General features: G+C 47.0%; 1 protein-coding gene across 1 annotated transcript; it reads left to right on the top strand.

The window, feature by feature from the left end:
* The first annotated feature begins 2,265 nt into the window (after window positions 1–2,265).
* On the top strand, window positions 2,266–22,090 carry LOC119386776 (uncharacterized). The gene is made up of 2 exons (XM_037654052.2): window positions 2,266–2,423; window positions 20,774–22,090. The coding sequence occupies exons 1-2, from the start codon at window positions 2,394–2,396 to the stop codon at window positions 21,509–21,511; spliced, it is 768 nt and encodes a 255-aa protein (XP_037509980.1). The 5' UTR covers window positions 2,266–2,393; the 3' UTR covers window positions 21,512–22,090.
* The last annotated feature ends 1,317 nt before the right edge of the window (window positions 22,091–23,407 follow it).

Here is a 23,407-nt window from a genome sequence, read left to right as displayed (position 1 = left end):
CCTGCAGCCCCGAGGTCGATTGATATTGTGCTTTTGCTAAGGGATTGAATTTTTCTTCAGTGTACTTGAGACGATTATTGCAAGACAGTCTCAACTCTACTGATGCTACAGCGAAAATACCCTTCTATCAGAGTACCTTCCAGATACAAAAGTACTCCAAAAAGTATGCCAAAGCAACTTGAGGAGAGCGTTTACAACATGTCCAAGTCTGAATTATACGGCGACCTGATATTGTAAGGAGTGCTGAGTCGCATCGATGGTTTTTCATCGGTCCCAGCTCGAGCCCCAGTGATGGATGGATGGATTGATGCATACATGATGCTATGGATGCGTCCCCGCTATAACGGGGGAAAACTCTTTTGAAACGATGACATACACGGCACATTTTGTCTCACTGCAGTTTTCTTTTTCATTTATCTTGAGGATTCACCGTTTTATGTGTGAGCGCATTTTTGTGATGTGGGATGTCTGCTACGCCACGGCAGCGCTTTTCGTGCCAGCATAGTGAGAGTCACGGTAGCTGAAAGGGCTGTGTTCTCTCGGTCTAGCAGGGGTATGCCCGGTTGCGCGAACATATCACGCACGCATTAGAAGGCCACCAAAGGATGACGCAAACCTTACTGCCTCTCTCCATTCTTCACTGTTCAAACGAAACCGCTTTTTTTTTCTTTCTTCATTGCTCCTTCGAAGGAATGCAGCCGTTCCGACCGTGGTCCAGCCCGTCACCTCATTCTGAGCAGTGGAAGGCCCGGCGCAATTCTGCAGACTTGTGCTCTTCTTAATTCCTCTGAATTCTGCTTCTCTGAAATTTCCCAGCATAATTTTTTTCAGTGAGCCGTGATGTCCGGCATTACATTATAACGGGCATCGATCGCTTGATGTGGCACTGCTTATTGCATACTGTATAGTGAAGAATTGGTGGGTCGACGTATGCTGCCATCACTTGTCGTTCACCATTTAGAATGCTTATTGTTTTTATCGACCTTGATGGCAAATGATATTTACCTTTTATTAATAAATGACAAAAGTCAAGTGTGACAATATTTTGTTCACCTGCGGGAAAATTAAAGTAAGATAGACTTCGGTCTTCTGCCCGTCTTTGCAAAGCTGTAACCACCCCTACCAATGGTGCTATCTTTCCTTTGCACTTTCTCGCATCATTTCATTCCTTTCTCCCTTGTTTCTTTCTCATTAAGGTTAGAAGTGTTTTTTTTTTCATAAATAAAATTGAGGAGTTCTTTATGCACAACGACGATAGGAGAGCTAAGAGTCATGTTCTTAAAATCCTCAGGCTGCGCTGGTTTGCGTGACAAACCCGATACTCGATACGATAATTTTATACAGAGCAAGCGGCGTACGCTGCAATGAACGCACGCAGGTGCTCTGTGCTGCCGGCCCACCCTCTCCTTCTGCCTCAGGTCGACCGCCGCGATGACGACACCGTGCGACGAGAGCATCGCGCCGCCATTGTCGCCGTCGGTGCGGGACAGCAATGGCGGCCACGCACCGCTGGTTTCAACCGGCGGCACAAGAAGAACAACGCGACCGCCGCCACGCGTCTTCGTCATGCAACCCTGAAGTCACGCTTGGGAACACCTTCCGTGCCAGCTGCCTGTGGGTGCACTACGCTAGAAAGCCGCAGTGCACGAAAAGACGCCGGGCACTTTCACTTTTCAAGTGCCGCTTGCTTGGAAGTTTTTGTTCCCGCCTCGTTGTTGCTCTGGTTTTGGTTTGTAATTGCAGATGCGCCCTTTTTCTTTGTCCGGCGACTGGGCCCTCTTCCCAGTGCATCTAGGTTTGGATTCTCGATGCAGTCTGCTGTGCGTGCTTTGAAGAGACCGCGACTGCGTGTGCCAACCTCTGATGCACAGGACGGGTTATGGGTGCCGCAGCGAGGGACGTTGAGAGGGTAAAGATGAGGGGCCTGCCGTTGTCGTGTCCACGGTTGCTTGTGCGGACAAGTGCCACGCGTTGACGTCTACAAGCCATAGCGTGCACGGTACGACGCCCGCAACCCCGCTCTTCTTTTGTGGGCGTGTTTTTCCTTCTCTGGTTTGCTTATGGCGGGCCCCTTGACTACCGGGGCTCCCGGCGCTTGCCTGACGCTGTTCATTATTTTTTCGGGCCGCTCATCCCCTTCCGTCGGTGGGGAGGGTTTGGATGCACGTGGCCGGCTCGTATAAAGCGACGAATTGGCGGATTGGCTCGCTTTCTTGCGTGTCGAGTTGCGTGGTCATAGCGTCGTGGAAGAGTCCACGAGGGACATTGCGTGGGGTACATGCGGTACAACTGACTGTTTCCTTCGCGAGTGGCGTTCTAAGCTGTGCGTCGTGGGTGTCTTCCTTCTGGCTAAGGTTTGGGACAGGTAGCGGACGGCCTGTCCCGCCAACACCATGAGACTGTGCAGGTTTGGACTATGGGCGGTGAGTATTCTATGTGCTGGTGGACATAGTCTCTTGCTCCTCCGTTGTCATTAGGACTCTGTCTGCTTATACACATGTGCCTGTAAGGAAATCTAAGCAGCAGCTTACAATGTCTCGCTTACAAGTGACCATGAAGCCTACTGTCGGATTGGCAACGAGAGTGCCACTTTATAACACGAAAATTTCGCGAAATGAATAGGTAATTCTCCTCCAGTGATGTAAATTGTACTGCTGTGTATTTCCCTAAAATATTCATAACGCGAAATTAAAGGGAAATGAGGCTATGGGATCGGCTTCTAGAAATAAATGGATGCAGGAATGAAAGTTGGTCTTTTTAATATTTGTATTCAAATTAAAAACTATATTTTCCTACGCATGATTTTTTTTAGATATTCTGTGGTCTATATATTCGTGAAAAAAAAAGCGATACGTTTCGCGGTTTGTTTTGACGCATAACGCTCATCTGAAGAACAACAGCATTGGTGAAAGAACGCCAACAGCTTCCTTACCGCATTTGCGTGTAACCGGCAATACACATGCGCGATTGTGAAATATTTAAAGATAAGTTAAAAGGTTGCTCTTCGAGCGTGCCAAAAATTATATCGATTTTTGTGAATAAAGTTCCGTATGACGTATTCAAGGACAGGCATAGTTTTCAGACGTAAAATGAAAGTGTGCTTAGTCAGCGATAATGTATTACCTCGGTGTGTTTCTAAGCAAGCTATTCCTAAGCACTTTATAGTATATATGACCAGCTAATTGCTGCTACTGTATATAGTGAACCGATGAAACATGCGCGAATGACAGCTATGGCTTGTCACCCTTCGTAAAGAAGAAGTGTGATCTCCTTTCACGCTCACTTTGCGTTTGATTATTGTAACTCCCTATTATAACTCTTTATTAAAGCGCTATAATGATATCGGATACCCCGCCACGGTGGTCTAGTGGTTATGGCGCTCGACTGCTGACCCGATGGTCGCGGGATCGAATCCCGGCCGCGGTGGCTGCATTTTCGATGGAGGCGAAAATGTTCGAGGCCCGTGTACTTAGATTTAGGTGCACGTTAAAGAACCCCAGGTGGTCGAAATTTCCGGAGCCCTCCACTACGGCGTCTCTCATAATCATATCGTGGTTTTGGGACGTTAAACCCCAGATATTATTATATTATAATGATATCGGATATTACCACAGTGCGCTTTTCAGGCGATAAGCTCGAGAAAAGAAGGCTTCAAAACTTAATTCCGTCCTTTTCCGCCAAACACTGCGAGCAAAATGTTAGCTTTTTTTAATTTTTACACATATTTGATGGGTAGAACGGCATGCGCCATGTGATGAATGTAGCACGATCACGTGCTAACATGCTACTTGAGTGAAACGGCGTCTTCACGGGTGCAGTAAGAGTATGTATTCGTGAGGTTTTCGCTTGTTAATTCGCGTGGCACACGACTGAATTGTTTATCGTTGTCTCGGGGCGGAGGCCGTTCTCCCGCGTGCGCGGGCACAGCCTCGTTTCGTCAAGCGCTGAAGCTATATTAGAAGCAGTGTGATGATTCCTAGGGCATGAAGTGCACGCTGAACAACATGACATCGTTACCCGTCGGGGCAGATGGCCCCGCAGAGCTTGCGGGAACTGTGCACAACTCGCGCTCATAAAGGAAGTACAGGAAGCAATGGTGGGGCACATCGAAGATGATGACGGAAGCTCATGGGCACATTCGATAAAAAATTAACACTGTCCAGCGCAAGCGACGTCGCGAACTTTTGAAAGAAGAATATTCTGAGGTTTCTTTCCCAAACGAACTGTTTTATTTGAAAAAAAAAATAATTCAGGCAGCTTCGCAATAATGGTGCCAAGCCTGAAGGACGTGCGGGGCTGGGCAGCTTTCTTTGTTTCTCTTCGGTTCTCTCTTTCTTTCCTCCTCCCTTTTTTTTCTGTTTTCAAGCTTTTTTCTGTCTCTTTTCTCTCTTTATTTCTATTTATTCGTATTTTTCTTCCCAGTTATTTCTCTTTCTTTCTTTCTCTCTCTTTCTATTTCCCGCTGCTTCCTCTTTTCTTTCTATTTTTATGCGCGGTTTTGCGTGCGTTACGCCAAGCGATAACAGCATACGACAGCCCGGGCCCCTAAAGTGCTCCGCACTTTAAAAGAAAAACACACAAACTGGGGGACCCACGATTACCTTAAACTACTTGGGTGCTTTTTTTTCCTGCCACTCGTTGCATGGTACACGGCTGTTTTTACCCTTCGCCCCAAAAGAAAGCGGGAACCATCGATGGGACTCCGCCAGCAATCATGAACTCAGCAGGGAAGCGTCATTCATTGCCACTCAGCTATCTTCAATCGCCTTCAAAAGTGCGCTTAGTTGACACAGACACAGGACGAATAAAATACAGGACACAACACGACGAGCGCGAACTTCCAACTGGCTTATTGTCTGCGAAAAAACGTGGCCCTGAGGAAGGTATGTTCAAACAAGCATGCGCAGATGCTCAAAAAAGAAAAAAAATGACGGGACAGGCGTTGATTGTACAGAGGGGGAGAGAAAGAACACAAAAATGAAAAATAAAAAAAGTAAAAAGTAAAGAGTAAATAGAGGTCGCCAACGCAGAAGCAAAATCACGTCCACAATTAGCCTGATATTTTTACAAAATCTACCCCAGCCGCCGTTCCAACGATAGAAGGAGCACAAACACAAGCATCCTGGCCTTCTTCCACAATGATCAGCGTCTGTAAAATTTCTCGGACCGTTTTCTTCTTCGGAGCTGGCTACGACAGCTGTTCTTTCGAAAAAAGCGTTAGACGAACATTTCTTGCATAGTGCCGCTAAGTTACTGGCGGCTGCTAGCTGCTAGCAGGCGTACCGATGCTCTCTTAGCGTTAGATTAAGGCATCGTCCCGTCTGTCCGACGTAGGACTTACCACACGATAAGTGAATCTTATAAACCACCCCTTTCTTGCACTCGACGTACCTGTCTCTGTGGTTAACTTCGCGAATTGGCTTCTCGGTCATTTGACCTGCATTGACTTTTTTGCACCTGCCTTTGAGCTTTTGCGGGGCTGAAAAGATAACTTTAAGGTCGTGTCGCGCAGCGATTTTCCTCATTCTATGTGAAAGATTGTGTTCATATGGCACAACGACAGGCCTCTTGCTTTTATCTATAGCGACTTTATCCTTCTTATAATCGTATTTGAGTTTTCCTATCTGCGTTTCACAAATTTGTATACTCATTCCTTCAGGATAGCCGCTGCTCGGAAGTCACTTAATCTGGGCTGCCATGGCTTCTTGTGCCCTGTGGTGGCATAATTTCATAAGGACTCATTTTAGGCACGTGGTCACGATTCCTCTGTTATTTTTCAGTGCCCCGAATCGAAATGAAGAAGCCCTTCTTCACCCCGAACTTTGTACGACCAACAAATATGTTGATCCCCGATTTCGATTTCCAAGTCAAGGAACTGTAATCTACCTTCCACTGGAAGTTCATATGTGAATTCCAAATCGCTTTGAAATAACTTGACGACGCCCTGCGGAACAAATGTGTCTTTTTCAGTACTTCTGGTAAAGATTAAATAGTCATCGACGTATCGGCAACATGAGATAATGCCAATTTCGTGGAGACTATTCGACATCTCGCGGTTACCTACTGCCGAAAACAAATCTGATAGAACCGATCCATTGCATGAACCGACAGGGTCATCCTCTTTATTGTGTCCTGCATTTTATTCGTCCTGTATCTGTGTTAACTAAGCGCACTGTTGAAGTTGAATGAACATCATTTAGCCCACATCATAGCCCCCCCACTCAGCTACCACGGCGAACTTAACCAACCTTTCCGTGTTTGAATTGTCTGGTGCAAGAAATCGCCCTAATTCATTCAGCTGTCACCAACTCTGCTGTCATCAACGCACGCTCTGTATTCAGGTGACCATAACCGTTACACACAGTGAAATACCACACAGTCGGCAATGCCTCCGTCAACTTTGTTGACGCAGCCCCTCTTCTTCGGTAATGGTAACTTGGTAGGAAGCAGCAACGAATATTACCGCTATTTGCCTAGGGTGAGTGAGCCGTGGTCCGTTGGCCCTGTGTCTTCGGGCGCAGAACGTGACCCACATGGAACATGACCCCGATACCTGACACGCATTGCGCGTCCCAGTCTTCGCGGGCACTGTCAAAGCTTTATGGCAAGGCAGTGCAAGGGCTTGGTTTTGTTTTTCGTGACGGCAATTGTCAGTATTGACGCAAGAAGGCGGCCAGTGTCAGGTTTTGCTCATCCATAATTGTTAGGGGCGTGAATTTGCAACAGACGCAAGCGAATAACAACAGTCCAGAAGCCCCTACTTCGACTGAACGTTTATTGCGAAAACTTCTTACGTAATGATACAATGAAAGAAGGAAAATGCTACATCTTCTCGGGGGCTGGAGCGCGTAGCATCCGGGACACACGCCAGACGAAGGCTGCCAGAAAAAGAGCCCTCTATTTGAGGCAGCTATCGTTTTTGTGCACCCGTCAAAAAATATCAAGTACAATCACCCGCAACTGAGTACAAACATAAATAAATGCTATCTTGAACAGTAAGAAGCTGTGCGCTCGCACTGATAGTGCAATCTACTTTGCATCAGAAAAATAAACAGACAAAGCCTTATACCTAGACAGTCACAAGAATAAGCCATTTGTATCCTGCACACCATCAATATATCTAAGCACCTTTTTAGTAAGCGAAACAGACGATGCGCTGACACATTCGGAATCATTACGTTCCACTTAAGCCGCTTAAGCACCCTCACTGTCAATGGGAAAGCTGCTCTTTGTTGCAGTTTTATCTAAATAAGGCGTGCAACCACATTCATGGCAGTGTACTTGGTTTTAGGAGTTTAGGCCCATGCATCTCTTATACACGACATACTCTTTGTTTGATAAAACCTTAATAAAAACCAACAGACAATTAATGCCCCCTATACCTTCCTCGGCTTCATTATCTCTTGGTTTTCATTATTGTTTTATCGCACACTCTGAAAGTGATGCAGCTCGCTGATGAGAATACATTAATGAAGTTTTGCGAAGACCACTTATCCATCGATCAGGAAAGAATCTGAAGTGTTTAGTGCAGAATTATGAAGACGGGACAAGAATGGAGAACAGCCCCGCCACGGTGGTCTAGTGGTTATGGCGCTCGACTGCTGACCCGAAGGTCGCGGGATCGAATCCCGGCCGCGGCGGCTGCATTTTCGATGGAGGCGAAAATGTTTGAGGCCCGTGTACTTAGATTTAGGTGCACGTTAAAGAACCCCAGGTGGTCGAAATTTCCGGAGCCCTCCACTACGGCGTCTCTCATAATCATATCGTGGTTTTGGGACGTTAAACCCCAGATATTATTATAAGAATGGAGAACAGGTACACAGGCGCTTCTTGTCCCGTCTTCATAATTCTGCGCTAAATACTTCAGATATGTCGTGCCAACAAGGCCAAAAGTCAGCCCTTGCAGGAAAGAATAGTCCTAAGAGTGGGGAAAAATGCACATTTTGCACGTTTCGCTTTCCATGCGCATCAGCTTCAAACCATGACGGCATGCATGTAGTAAGTATGAGTTCAACTCAATAAATGATCGCGATGACGCGCTGTCTTGCGCTGTTATTGCACAGAAATGACCAAATCAGATGAATTTTGTAGGCAAATGGTGAATATCAAAGTCAAAGCTATACAAATAGCTCCTGCGCACTATGGAAAACTACATATATTCTCATTTTGCGCACTGCGGGCTCGGAAAAGTGCTGAAGAAGTCTTCTGATTGTACAGAGTGTTTGAAGACACGTGTCCGAAATCCTGAAAAATCGGGAAAATGTGATATTTCTTCGATGCCTTCACAAATACTTCATCTGTAGCCGCAGGCATCTTAAGGTGGCTAAAGGGATCGTTGAGATCATTTGGGACAGTAATTAAGAAAGTAAATTAATTAACTTATTCATTTATTTACAGATTAGCTACATCGCCATATAGGAATTACGTGGGGGGGGGGGAACAAAAATATAATCAGAACAAAGGAGCGCTTGCAGAGATATATACACACATACACAAATATCACTATAAATTTATCAGAAGTAACATGAGTATGGATCACCAAATACAATTTCAAGATACGTAGCTCATACATTTGATATTACAAGAACAATTCCACAACACAGAAAAAAATAAATTATTATCTATGATATTTACTAAGTCGTCTGTTAAACTGTTCCAATCTCTTATTGCTTTAGGAGAGAACGTTTTATTTAGGGGAGTTAGGTAGTTATGTTAAAGAAGAGAATTGAAGTCCTGCATGCGAAGAACCCATTTCAGCTTTGAGATTTCCAAAAAGCGGCCTCTGGTTGTAATTGCGAAGTAATGAAATGCAACCGAATTCCTCGGCGAAACCGAAACCGAAAGTCGGAAAAGCGCAACTGCTATATTCTTCTGAGACGACCAGAATGAGTGCTCTTCGTTATATTAACCATCAACCGATTTCGTTTTCTGGGTGTGCGGGCTGCGCTTGCAATTATAGCACGCATGGCGCACGTACGTTAACGAACGCGGAAGAACTACACCCCTGTAATCGTTGAATTGAACAGTGACGTAATTCTGGTCGTCTGTTTTTGTTTTGGTTTCGCCGTTGAATTTGGTTGAATTCCATTACGCCAAAGTAATTACTACAGGCAGTTTCGTCTATATCTCAAAGCTGTGGTGAGTTTTTCGCATGAAGAACTTGCCATTTGACATAACAGCGGAACTCAAATAATTAAAAAAGGTAATTAATTTGGCTTTGTTAATTACTGTCACAAACGATGTCTTTAACCATCTTAAGATGCCTGTCGCTACAGAAAAAGCAATTGTGAAGGCAGCGAGCAAATATCGCATTTGCCTGATTTTTGAGGATTTTGGACACATTTCTTGAAAAACCCGGTATGTGCCTCTCTCCGTTGTCTGTGTATTAGAAGAATACGAAGACACAGACAACAAAACTGGACAAAAAAGGAAACGTATGTAGACTGAATTAAGGAGTACAAATAATAATTCGGTAGAGAGAAAAGAATGCAGCCGATAGGGTGACTGACTGTAGGTGATAACAAAACCCAGGCCTTTCGCAACACACGTGCTGTCGCCGTTTCATTCTTTTACACACTTTCATTTCCATTTTACACGTTAACGCGACAGCGCTCATGAGCCAGTGTCGCAGAAATTCCGGCGTCGGCGGTGTTGTCTGTAAGCGAAAAATCCCTAGGAACGCAAGAGAAAAAATGAAGCCAGGTTCGCACTATAGTGGTGCCAAGCCTTGAGGAACACCGGAACTGAGCGACCTTCTTTGTTTCTCTTTATTTTTCTCTTTCTTTCTTCCTGTCTTCATTTCTCTATGTTTCCTCTATATTTTTCTGGTGTCTTTTTCTTTCTCTATCCATTTCTTTCTCCCTCTCTCTCTCGCTGTTTATATTTTTTGTCTTTCATTCCCTTTCCTTTGCTGTCTCTATTTCTCGCGTCCTCTTTCTTTCTGTCTATTTCTCTCTATCTCTCTATTTCTTGGCTTCCCCTTCTTTCTTACTTTCTTCCTTTTTTCGTTCTTTCTTTCTATGATATTCTTTACTCTCTCTCATCCTTCTTTCCTTCCGCCTCACCCTCGCATCTCTCCTACTCACACTCACTTCCCTTTCCCATCCCCCTTGCTATACTATACTATATAAGGATATGTCCTGCTCTGCTAGCGTGCCGGGATAGCGGATCAATAAAGAAAAAAAAAAGGCTGTATCGTCGAGTGGTTACGATGCTCGCCTTCGGGTCGTGGTGACGCGGGTTGAAATCCCGCCTTGGCAAGAAATATTTTTCGCCAAGAATTTCTCTCTTTCTCATTCTTTCCGTCGCTCTTTCTTTTTCTCTTTTTATGTACTCGTTCTTTCATCCATCAGGATTATTTCATCCCACGCCGGACATATCGGCGCACATTCTCTGGGAGCGAAGCAGATGAAAAAGAGGACGAACATAGCGCGTGCCGGTTCATGGCGATGATGAAGCAGAAGACGAAAAAGAGGACGAAGAGGAAGAGGGGGACGAACGTAGCGCGTGTCGGATTGTGAGGATGATAGTTTTTTGTTGACGGATTACAATCATCAGCTGCTTAGGCAGGTCCGCTTTTAAAAAAATCAGGGGTTCGAGCCGGAATGGAGCCCAGGCCTTCTGCGTGGGAGTTCCGTATTCTAACACAGAGCCACGCCAGTGGTTGAAAGTGCTTCGAAAAGAATCTGATGCAGGTGTGATGTAGGGCGAAAAGTTTCGTTACAGGATATAACATTGCGTGGTAGAAGCGTGGAATCAAACCAAGTCATGTGAATTGAGCAACAGTGGGTGGTTTAAAAGCCCACGCACAACAAATCGTTCAGCATAATTATTCGTCGTCATCAGCCACATCGTCAACGACGTGTTTAACTGCGTAGGCGTGCGTAGTGACTTACGTACGCGGAATGGGTACTTGGCTACTTCGAAAAATGATGAATTATGGCGCAGTGGGCACTTCGCAACTGTGTATGCAGTACGCATCCTAGGAGAGTTTGAAGCGGCCTATGTCACGCATACAGACATTCCTTTCCTTGCCGCGCATGGTTATGGCGCTCGATTGCTCACCCGAACGTCGCGGGATCGCATCCCAGCCGCGGCGGCTGCATTTCCTATGGAGGCGAAAATGTTTGGTGCCCGTGCACTTAGATTTAGGTGCACGTTGAAGAACCCCAGGTCGACGAAATTTCCGGAGCCCTCCACAACGGCGTCCCTGATAATCACATCGTGGTTTTGGGACGTTAAAACCCCAGATATCATTATATTGTTATTTCTTGACGCACGGTTAAGGTGTCCACCCAGATGCGAAGCATGGCAAGCGAATGAAAAGGCGATGCGAAAGGAGGCCGGTCGCGTTCCACTCTGAAATGCGAAGTAGCGTCGCCTAAGTCTTATTGTTTAAAATTTTCGAATAAGCAAAAAAATACTCTCAGGCGTCACTGCCTGATTCTACGCGTGATTATAACTAGAGAAATTCACCTCTTCCATCAATTCATTCTCACCTTGGTTGAATATGCACGACACTTTATGCGAGTAAGTTAACGCTGGTATAAATGGAGCGATCGTACGGTGGCACATGGGCAAGTTTCGTTTGCTGGCGATTGCCCGTCGCCCAACGTCCAGAAAAAAAAAAAAAAAAAACGGCCGCGGCCACTTATGTGAACGGGCCTCACATCGGACACGTGCGTCGAACGCCGTCGGAAGCGTACAACAGCAGGCGCTCGGCATCCTACATGTTTCTTCAAGTCAAAGTCAGGGGCGTAGGCAGAAATTTTTTTCGGGGGGGGGGGGGGGTGGCACCTCTCTGATCTGAAGGGGGGAGGGGGCAGGCTAGGCAGATGTGGTCGAGTGTTATTTTGTGCTCTGTATGGTAAAAACAAAAAAAAATTCGGGGGGGGGGGGGGCACGGGCCTGGTGTGCCCATTCCTGACTACGCCACTGGTAAAAGTGTATTGCTAATTCCTGGGCTCTGCTTCTGCATCTGCCTCCGCGTCACAGTGCAATAATTAATGCCGCTCTCGCAGTATCGCAATTCATAGACGAAAAAATTGCGTAGTATATATGCTGAACTGTTTTTGTTTCTCGGATTCCGTGTTAAGAATAATATTGAGGGTGCTGATGTGCACCTTTGTATGTTTGTGAGTGATATTTGGGTTACAAACCGGCGTGCTAGCTTTACAGTTAGAGTGCCATGCTGATAAGCTCGAGGGCACGGGTTCTATTCCTGGTCACGTAGGTTGCATTTCAAATGGGGCGAAATACAAGTACACACACGCACAAAGATTTACGTGAACGTTAAAAAAAAAAAAAAGAGTCCTCTCCCTATCGGGAAATGGGGCAAAGTGAAGCTTGGCGTATGCATGCTTGAAGTACTGCTTTCCTTCCTTTCTTTCTACCACATTGCGCCATGCTCCCTCCTATGTTTTTCCATCCCTCATGCCGGCAATCGGACCTTCGTCCACGTGCTTGACAGGGCAACACCTTATGTTGCTACGCGCAACAACGACGGTCATGCGTTCATAGCTGGGCAACAATGAAATGCGCAAAGCTGAAATGACGAGTGACCTCGACAAAAGATCAGATTGCCATATGAGAAACGACTGGTCGCCGACAGGCCCACGATCGAGAGAGCATCGATCATTGGATAACGGCGCAGACAAATAGGTATGTGACCGGCGCACCTTCGAGCGCCGCATTTCTGTGCAATCGCCGGCACTAAGTTTATCGCGTACGATACCGCCGCGATCTAAATCTGTAACTCATAACTAGAGGCCGGATTTGCAGCCACTAAGAGAGCTCGCCTTAGGCGGTGACAATAGACAGGCAAAACAATGCTTTAGGCTTCCAAAATAGTAAATATAGGCGCAATAAGTTTTCACATAAATGCAAATAAATTCAAGTGAAGACGTGCGCGACCTCTATCTACAACCGGAAAACAAAAATGTTATTGCTTAAGATGACGCAAAGGCGCCAACAGTTGAACACAGCCTTACAATGGTGCTTTCTCCCGCACGGTTCGCCCGCGTTCTGCACGATGAATCAAGTGTCCACTGTCGGAGCAACACACTCCTCAGTACCTTTCCGACATGACTGAGAAGTGCAGAGCAGGAGCAGACAGCCAGATTGCTAAAAGACCAGAAGGGAGGGATTCTTCCTATTGGCCGGGTCGAATTGCGTAGAGCCAATTTCTCTACTGGCAGTGAACCACTGGCTAGCCAGGCGAGAAGGGGCGGGGGGGGGGGGGGGGGGCTGAGGGGAGGGTGGTTAAACCTCCCTCCTCGCCTGCGTACGTGTGCGTGTATATATACGCGCACGTACAAACGCATGCACGAACATAGATAAGGCATGGTTGAACCCCCCCCCCCTCTTCCATGAAAAAGATTTCTGGCTACGCTACTGCAGTGCACACCTTCATAATAATAATAATAATATCTGCGATTTAACTTCTCAAAACCGCGATATGATTACGAGAGGCGCCATAGTGGAGGACTCCGCAAATTTCGACCACCTGGGGTTCTTTAACGTGCACCTAAACCTAAGTACACGGGCCTCAAACATTTTCGCCTGCATCAAAATTGCAGCCTCCTCGGCCGGGTTTGCAGTCCATTGCCATAACCACTAGACCACCGTGGCGGGGGGGAGGCAGTGCACACCTTAAAAAGTAAATTACAAACAAAACAAAAGTTGCTTGCACATCACATTTTTCTTCCCCCCTTTTTTTGCTCTGCACACTCCTCTCCGCTGACGGCTCTCCGTATTCGCCAACCGCTCGGGCCATGTCTGCGCGGCGGCAAATGCTCGCCGGCGTGTCCCACTTCACTGCTGCTAGCGGTTGTTGGTTGGTTGAACTTGAGGACTAGGTGGAACACCATAGTTCCCAACAGTCAGTCTTACGCGGTAACATGAATAACGGTCCCAAACAGCACACGGGAGCGAAACTTGAGGCTAAATAGCGTTCATATAAGCTCCAATTGTGAAAATAGGCACTTATATAGGCGTTTGTAAGCATTTAGGCACGAACGCCAAAAATAGGCATTTATAGGCACTATGAAAACACTATTAAAGCCCTTCTTAACCTCTAATTCATGCTCATATATCAAAATGGCGTGATAGGAGCGCAAGGAACAAAATAGGCATTTGCCTGAAATCCCGTCTCTTCTCATAACTAGCTCCGCTTGAAAACCCGAGGTGGTCAAAATTAACCCGGTGTCCCGCTACGGCGTGGCTCGTAATGATATAAATAATTGGGTTACATGCCCTGAAATACGTGGCTGCCGGTGGTGTTACTGAGGCAGCGCTCGAGAGTGCTTCACCGTAAAGTCCCTAACTTCACCGTTGTGTGACCGCGGCAAGTTGACGGGGCGGCAGGGGGCGCTGCTTCCGTCGCTTCCTCCGGAAATCTGGCGCATCGCGTCGCGCCTGTTGGTCACACGCGTTCATGGCTGGCTGCACGACAAGAGAGAGATAGAAAAGAAAGAAGGAACGGCCGCTTGACGGCGCTCGCTGCGCTTTGCTGCCGAGAATTGAAATGCGCGTGTACGCGTCGTCTGCACGCTGTGCAGGTACCATAGAGGGTGCTGACGAGAGCAGTAGGGCACGCACTGACGCCGTCATGCAACTGTGCCGCGTGCCCGGCGTTTATTTAATGAATGCGACGAAGGAGGGGATTCCCCTTCTTGCTACTTTTCGTTATTTACTGAAAACGGCTTTGGTGCCCGCACTCTGTGAAGGCATACGCGCGTCGTCTGCGTGCGAAAGAGATATAGAGTGTAACGGCTTTGGTCGAACGAGCTGGTGTCACCCAAAGTTCTACTCAGAACTGAAAGGACGACCTTGAAATAACATGGTAAATTAGAGCTCACTGGCGGCACGTGCTCCATTTGTGGTTTGCATTAAGCAATGCTTAAGTGAAATATAATTTAAAATGAACGCAACTGCACGTAGCGGTGTCGCCGAAGTGAGGCAGCTGTGGTACCAACAGCGCAATAACTAATGCAGAAATTAAAATTGCACAGCAACATATTCGAAAAAGGTCATAATAAGTTGACTGAATGGGGCCACGAAGATGCCAGAATATGTTAATTTTTAAAAGGCGGGTGGATAAAGGGGCGTTGTTTGAAACAATATTGAGAAAAGAGATGTTATGCTAAACGGGCTGGGAAATCTATAAAGGCCAGTGGTAAACCCAGAATCTTGAAGATTTCTTTTCTAGATAACTCTGTTTCGTTGCAGCACAACATAACACCTTTCGAGTTTAAAGTACAGTCTACTGAGGAAATGTATCTGTTTCCTTGGGCGAAATGGTGTATTTTTAGGTTACTAAGACTGAATGGTTACGATATTAAACATCCGCACATTTTGCTAGGCATCTGAAGGGAAATGAATACGCATTATCACATTTTAGAGGCTGTAACTACCATTGTTTCTGAAATTTAGTCTCAAATAGTAAGAAAGATGAGTTGCTGAGGCTCGCATATACCTATTCTTTAATGCCGAAACCCTTTATTTTCGGTGAAATAATTTCTTGACTTTCAAATAACCTTAGGCCTGTTGCTTTCGTTATGAAAAGAACTCACGTACGCACTCAAAACATAAAGCACGTGGTGTATTAGTAGATATAAATACTTTGATGCTTGACAATTTAGCTGGCTGAGAGATATTACTCCTACCTTTGCTATCTGTCTACTCCCTTCATGACGAGAGTTTACAATGTTGTCGAAGTTGGAAAGCTGAAGTCAAACAAAAATAATAGCTGAACTTGACGACATTTACTTTGTAGCGTTCACCAAGGATTGAACCTAAGCGACAGAAAATAGAGCCCATATAATATAAAATAGGAAGAGAAATAAAACGACAAAAATTCAATATTATCACGCTACTGCAAAGTTGAACATCCGGAAAAGTTAAATCACTTATTTGTACTCTCAGAAAATAGAGACCACACCGAGTGTATATTTGACTATAGGTCGGCAAAAAATGTGGAACGCACTCAGACTCACTCATGTAGTATATTTTGCCCTTGGGGCTCACTCTGACTGAGACTCACTAAAATTTTTGTCAGCCGGACTCACTCGGACTCAAACTCACCGAAATATTACTCACCCAGACTCACTCAGACTCAGACTCACGGCTCGATCTGAGTTTGAGTGAGTCAACTCATGAGTGAGTTTGCCGACCTACGGGTTTGACTAACACCGCTTAAGAAATAACAGCTGCATCTTACGGGTACTTACCTGCAGAGAAGAAACCTGGAGGCTTACAAAGAGGTTTGAACTTAAATTAAGGACGACGCAGCGAGCAATGGAAAGGAAGTGATAGGGGTAACCTTAAGGGACAAGAAGAGAGCAGAGTAGGTCAGGGAACAAACGGGTGTTAGGGACATCTTAGTCGAAATCAAGAAGAAGAAATGGACATGGGCAGGGCATGTAGCGCGTACGCGAGATAACCTCTAGTCAATAAGAGTAACAGACTGAACTTCAAGAGAAGGCAAACGCGCGAGGGGAAGACAGATAGTTAGGAGGGCAGATGAGATTAAGAAGTCTGAGGGCATAACGCGGCCGCAGGAAGCACCGGACCGGGTTGATTGGCGGATCGTGGTACAGGCCTTTACTCTGTAATGGACGTACGATAATCAGGCTGACGATGATGATGATGATGATGATTATGACGATGCTTAAGAAAGTTAGGTTCGCTGAGAGCCGCAAACTACAGACATGAATCCCCCCAAAAAGCACGGATGTTGGCGAAGTAGATCGAGAAAAAGGAAAACCTCAGTCTACAAGTAATGACGTTGCAGAATGATGCTGCGTAATAATGACGATTGCTACCTCATTTGCGCGAGTCAGAATTAAGCCCGGTGCTTCAGTTTGACGCCGCTGGAAGTGTGTTTGAGGGCGCTAATGTCGCTATTGTCACTAATGTCGCGTGATGCTAATGTCGCTAGTCATTAAGTGAATAATTGAATCTCGAGTAATGTAGCATGTAGCGGCTTCGAGCCATTTCGTGTGGGCGTCAACTACGACGAGTATCATTTTGCCGCAGATCGGCCCCGCGTAGTCAATGTGAATGCGGGACCACCTTTCGCCGGTTTCAGGCCACTTGACAACGGGCGCCGCGGTTGGCATCGGTAAATTTTGAACACAAGTCTGGCACTGAGCAGACACCTCTTCAATATTTCTGTCTAGGCCTGGCCACCAAAACAAAGAGCGCGCGACAGATTTCATTGCCGGCGAACCCTGGTGAGTCTCATGTAAAAGCTGGAGCACTTGTACTCTTGCTTCGGCTGGTATTATGACCCTATTGCCCCAGTAAACAAGGTCATGTGCAACGGACAGCTCTAGCTTACGGTCAAAAAATGGCAGTATGTCCCCTTGCCAGCCCATTTGCGTGTCTAGGCCATCCAGGTAGTATGTATCGTTTGACTTCTACCAGGACAGGATCTGACGCGGTGAAAGCCTTCAGCTCACGCGTTGTCACGGCACCCCCTTCCAGCTGGTTTAGCGAGAGTACATATTCGAGTGGCTCACCGTCGTCGTCAGTTTCCGTAGTCTGCAGCGGCAGTCGGCTTAGGGCATCCGCATTCAGCATCTGTCGTCCTGGGGCGTACTGCAGCTGGTACCGGTAGGCCCCCAGCTGAAGCGCCCATCGTTGTATCCGGGCAGCGGCCATGGGGGGCGTCTGCCTGTCTGACCTCAACAGGCCCAGCAACGGCTGGTGGTCAGTCACCAAGGTAAATTCCCGACCTAGAAGGTAGTCGCGGAATTTAGTTACGCCAAATACCAGTGCCAGTGCCTCTCGCTCGAGCTGTGAATAGTTGCGCTCTGCCTGTGTTAACGTACGCGAGCGAAACCCGATCGGCCTGTGAGCGTTACCGATCGTGTGAAACAAGACCGCGCCCACTCCGTATGGAGACGCGTCGCACTCAAGTTTAGTTCCTTCGAAGGGTCAAAATGGACGAGAACCTTGGCTGCTTTGAGGCTTTGCTTAGCAACCTTAAACGCAAGTTCTTGAGGCTGTTCCCAGTGCCAGCGCGCATTCTTTTCCAGCAGCTGATACAAAGGAAACAGTGTGGTAGACATGTTCGGCAGAAACCTCGCGTAAAACGTAATCATTCCCAAAAAAGAACGCAGTTCGGTGACGTTACGGGGGCTCTGTGCCTGCATGATAGCGTCGAGGTTTTTCTCTGTCGGATGAAGCCCATCGCGATCGATGCGATGCCCGAGATAGGTAACTGCTGGGCTGCGCAGCTTGCACTTATCGTGTCTCAACTTTACGCCTCTCTCTCGAAAACGCTCCAAAACGTTTTTCAGCCTTTCGCCACTGTCGCTTGATTTTTCAGAAATGAGCACGTCGTCAAGATAAGCTTGTGCACCCACAAGACCAGCTAGCACCTCATCCATTTTTCTTTGGAATATCGCGGGTGCAGAGGCTATACCGAAAGGCAGTCGGTTGTAGCAAAAAAGCCCTTTTGGTGTGTTAATGACGCAAATTTTCTTTGCAGAATCATCCAGTACCACTTGATTGTATGCGTCCCGTAAATCCAGAGTGCTGAAACAATCCCCATCGTGTAGTTGCGCAAACATATCTTCAATGATGGGCAAGGGGTATTGTTCAGTGGCGCATGCGGGGGTTCACTGTGGCCTTGAAATCACCGCAGATTCTCACTGCGCCGTCTTTCTTAAGAACTACGACTATAGGCGACGCCCATTCCGAGTGTGCCACCGGTGATAACACGCCCAAGGAAACTAACCGATCAAGTTCAAGTGACACGCGGTCGCGTAACGCATATGGAACGGGTCTGGACTTACAGAACTTAGGTACGGCGCCTTCCTTTAGGTGCAGACTGACCGGAGGCCTGTGATGAGCCCCAGTTCCTCGGAAAACACCGTCGTGGAAGTCGTTGAATATGCTGTTCACACTGGACTTGCCCGTTTGTTCGGTGGGCTCCAAGACTCCTGCAACGCAAACCACCGGAACACCAGCGACGTTCAGCAGCTGAATTAAAATCTCGACCGCAGAGGCTTGGTCCCGCACAGTCCAACACGGTCAGCGCGCACTCCACCGTCGCTCCCTTATGTGAAACACTGAGCGCAAGCTCCCCAAGCACTGGCAGTCGTCCTGAGTAGCAGGATAATTTCACACTGGATGGTCTCAGTTTCGGCCATTGGTCGCGGTGCTTCTCGTACAGTTGACGTGGATGACACAAACGGGCGATCCAGTATCGACTTCCATGGTAAGCTGCACACCACACCAAGAGAACGTCCGGCGAATTGGGGGTACCAGACAGCTCTTCCGTTCCGAGGCCAAGGTCCAGATGTGCGCTGCTTCGTGTTCGTCGTCTGTCGAACCTTCCGTCCCCGTGAGAATGTTGGTTTGTGCCCTCCTTGCTATTCCTTGCTCGCGAGCACCGCGGCTTCGGCATTTCCTTGCAAGGTGACCGCGTCCTCCACAGCGATAACAGCGAGCGTTAGACCAGGTGCAACCGGTCTCATTGTGCTTTGCACTACCGCATCTTGAGCATTCTTGACGTGCAGCACTCCGCCTCTCGTCTTGCGGTGTATTCTGCGGATACGCTTCTACTTTCAACACTGGTGCCAAGGCCGATCCGTTCATGTTTTTCACGCCACTATCTGCAGCTTCAGCTGAGAGGACCATCGCTTCAGCGTCTTCTAATGTTAATTCCTGCTTCGCAAGTAGCTGCTTCTGCAGTGCCCTTGACCGGACACCACACACAATGCGATCTCGTAGCATGCGATTTAAAGCACTGCCAAAATTGCAATTATCAGCGATTCGGCGAATGTCGACTAGAAATTCATTAATGGGCTCCCCCTCCGCTTGACACCGACTGAAAAACTTGTAACTTTCTGTGATTTCGTGTCGCTTGGGATCGTAGTGCTCACTCAACACTGCCACGACTTCTTCATAAGTCAGCGCATTCGGCTTGCGTGGAGCCACTTTCCCTGCCAGTACTTGTATCGTGTGCGTGCTTAAGGCAGCCACCAGCAATGCTCTTTTCTTAGTCGAGTCTTCAATGGCATTCGCTTCGAAGTATGCTTCGACTTTAATAAGGTATGGCGTCCACTTATCTTTGCCTTCTTCGAAGTCCGGAAGCTGGTGGTGAGCCATGATCGCCTTGGTTGCTCGGTTTTTCGTAGTGTCAAGTTCAGGGTCGTCTTTCACTGCATGGGTGGTGTACATCTTCGTCGCCACTGTAGCATAGCCATGGCGTGCGCATAGCAGCGCCGGACCAGCAATGTATCAACGTAGTCAGCAGAATGAAAAGAACGTTTATTCAAAAGTGTAGAACGTATTTATAGGCAGCACAGTGTAGACAGATAACGATGCACACGTGGTAGTAGCAATAGTCCGATGTGGTGCAGGCGGCCAGCTGAGGCGTCCCAGGTGCGCGCGCACACACACACAGACCACGTGAAGACACAACAAGTAATATTTGCTGTTAAGATAAATTATGAACACATCAAGTCTTACGGAACTGCATCATTATAATATTTTCGAATCGGCTCTACAACTTCTGCATTGAATGTACTGCTTTTCAAACCACACTATCAAAGTGAAAAAAAAATAATTACTGCGAAACAAGCATCTGTTCCCACAGTCAAAATGCCTTCATGGCTACAGGGCTCAGTGGCCAGCTTGCTCCTCTTTTGTGCAACGCACAAATACATTTTCAATATCCTGATGGCAAAAGTTTACTGGAACAGTGTATAAGTGCAACAGTTCCTGAGTATTTGTTCTTTTATCATTTTTCTTTGAACAGGTTTCACCAACAAGGGTTTGTATTCTGCTGACGGCCCTCCTGGCAGTGTGCTGCGACGCGTACCCAAAATCGTCGACGTCATCGAAAGAAGATTCGGTCGCCTTAGGAACCGGAAGGGGGCTCCCACATCGTAGTCCTGTGCGTCGGTATCGCCACGGCCGCCGTCTTGACGCGGGTCCAGCATCGCTGCCTCGGCGTGCCCGCGTCGGTGCGAGTGGCAGCACTCCTGTAGTTTCAGACTACGACGCGGACGGCGAAGATTACCCGCCCTACTACAACTACTGGCCCCCATCTACTGACAAGCGCAAGGACAAAGCACTCGGCGGGTACCACCCTCATCGCCGCCACCACAGGCAAGGCAAGCGGCGCTATGACGAATTCGACAGTGACTACTACTACGACAGCTACGTGGACAAGCACGACTACAAGAACGAGTACGACATCGTGTTTCCCCTGCTGATCCTGATTATGGCACCGCTCGCAGTGTCCGCATTCCTGCTTCCCATCACGGCGTCCCTGATGACCAACACTTTCTTCCTGGTAAACGGGGCGACGTCGGCTGCCATTCAAGGACGACGCAGGCGGAGCGTGCCAGAACTGGTGCCATCGGCCGAAGAGCTCAACAAGCTGGAAGAAGTTCTGGTGAAGGCAATCGAGAAGTACGCGGGCCTCGAAGGAATTCATGATAAGATAGGCTCGGTTCGCTCGTCGGCAAACAACCGAGTTGTGACGACCTGAAGAAAACGTGCGCACTGAAAGAAACGTCCGCTGTGCCCTGTGTCCCAGAGACTGAGAACAAGCAGACACTGGCGGGCCCGTTATACTCGCCGATATTTGCGCGAGGACAACAAGTGCTAAAGAAGGAATGCTGGAGTACGTAGAATGTGCTTCGTTCGCGAGTGATGTCGAAGCTTTACACCTGTCGCCACTTGACATAATCGCGAAAACGTGCGACAAGGCCCGCTAGATCAGCTTGAATATCTTACTTTATGTTCCCTGCTAGGTTGTGCTAGGTTGTGCACGATTAAGTAAGGCACACTAGTGTGCCTATATCGCTCATATACACACGAAGAAAAGTGTCCTCATGGCGTCATCTTATTTATTTTCTTCTGCAGGGTCACCACTGACAATATTCTGAAATACCGTAGAATGTTGCAATAAAAAGAGCCACCATTGTGTTTCAAACAAGAACACTTCAATGCGGTGTTATACGGGTCGCTTTCTACAGCGTTTCTACACACTGAGTCTCTCTGCACTAGTAGATGGGCTCCTGCCAAAAGTCTCAGGTTAGGTGCATACAACGGAGCGATGATGCCGAGTAGGATTACTCAATGTAGCTCGTGTTATGTTCGGTGTCATTAAAGCCAGGCATTTCATGCTACCCAAATAGTCTTCTATTCGTCAATACTGCAGTTACACCCAGTGGGTTCTAAATGATATATTTAATGTGATTTCTCGCGAGATGGTGCTGTTCCCAATATATCTACAATACATCGAATAAAAGCGAGGAATAGGGAAGTGCTTGCCATACCGGAATGAACAGAAACCGAAGGTTTGGAGAAATTCTTAAAAAAAAGGGGGGGGGGGCAGGCTTAGGTCATTCCTTTGTGGTCGAGATGCGCTATCTGGCTTTGACATTACGCCTTGAGCACTAATTAATGATGGCGGCTATGCTTCGCGTGTCCGGTTCAAGCGTATTCAAATTCAGAGAAGCAGATACGCCTTACAACAAATTATATCAGCTTCGCACTGTGGAACCAAACCTGAAGGAAGAGTGCAGCTGGGTGGCCTTCCTTGTTTCTTTTTCTCTCTGTTTCTTGTGTCTCTTTTTCGTATCTGTTTCTTTACATTTCTTGCTTTCTCTCTCTTTTTCTTTTGCTCGCTCTTTCTATCTTTATTTCTCTTTCTTCCCTTTCTCTCTCTCTCTCCATGCTTCTTTCTCTTTATGTTTTGCTCTATGTTCTTTCTATTTCTTTTTCGTGTCTGTTTCTTGCTATATCTTTCTCTCTCTTCTATGTCTTTCCCTGTATTTCTATATTTGCATCTCTTTCTTTGTTTCTCTTTCTTTCATTCTTTCTCTTGTGTCTTGCTCTTTTTTCTTTTTTCTTCTATGTATTTCTATCTTATTATGTCTCTATACTCTTGATTTTTCTATATTTTATCTTTCTCTTTCTTTCTATATGTTTCTCTCTCTCTTTCAGATATTTGACATGCTCCACTCAGCCGAGCAGAGTTTTCGTTTAACGCTCGCACCCGCTGAACTCGGTAGTCGGGCTCTTCCTATTTCGCTCCATCGCTTTCTTTCTCTGTCTGTCTTTGTTTCACTGTATTTATATTTTTTATGTCTTTATTTCCTTTGTTATACTGTATTTCTCTTCTTCTTTCATTCTCTCTCTCTGTTTTTCAGGTGTTCGTTTTCGTTTGACAGTCGCACCTGCTGTACACGGTAGTGGGGCTTGCCCAATTCCTATGGCGCATACCCACCTGAGGAGTTTTGCAGACGACGGAGGGCAAGTTATCGATAGCTTAAACTGCTTCACTGTAAAGAGAATGAAGAGAGCGCGCGCCGGTTGATGCTGACAGTTTTTTACGATGGAGCACAAGCTACCGACACCTGAAGCCGCTTCGCTGTTA

Source organism: Rhipicephalus sanguineus, chromosome 3, assembly GCF_013339695.2.
Source record: "Rhipicephalus sanguineus isolate Rsan-2018 chromosome 3, BIME_Rsan_1.4, whole genome shotgun sequence".
Classification (NCBI taxonomy): Eukaryota; Metazoa; Arthropoda; class Arachnida; order Ixodida; family Ixodidae; genus Rhipicephalus; species Rhipicephalus sanguineus.
This window is presented reverse-complemented; position numbering and strand designations above follow the sequence as displayed.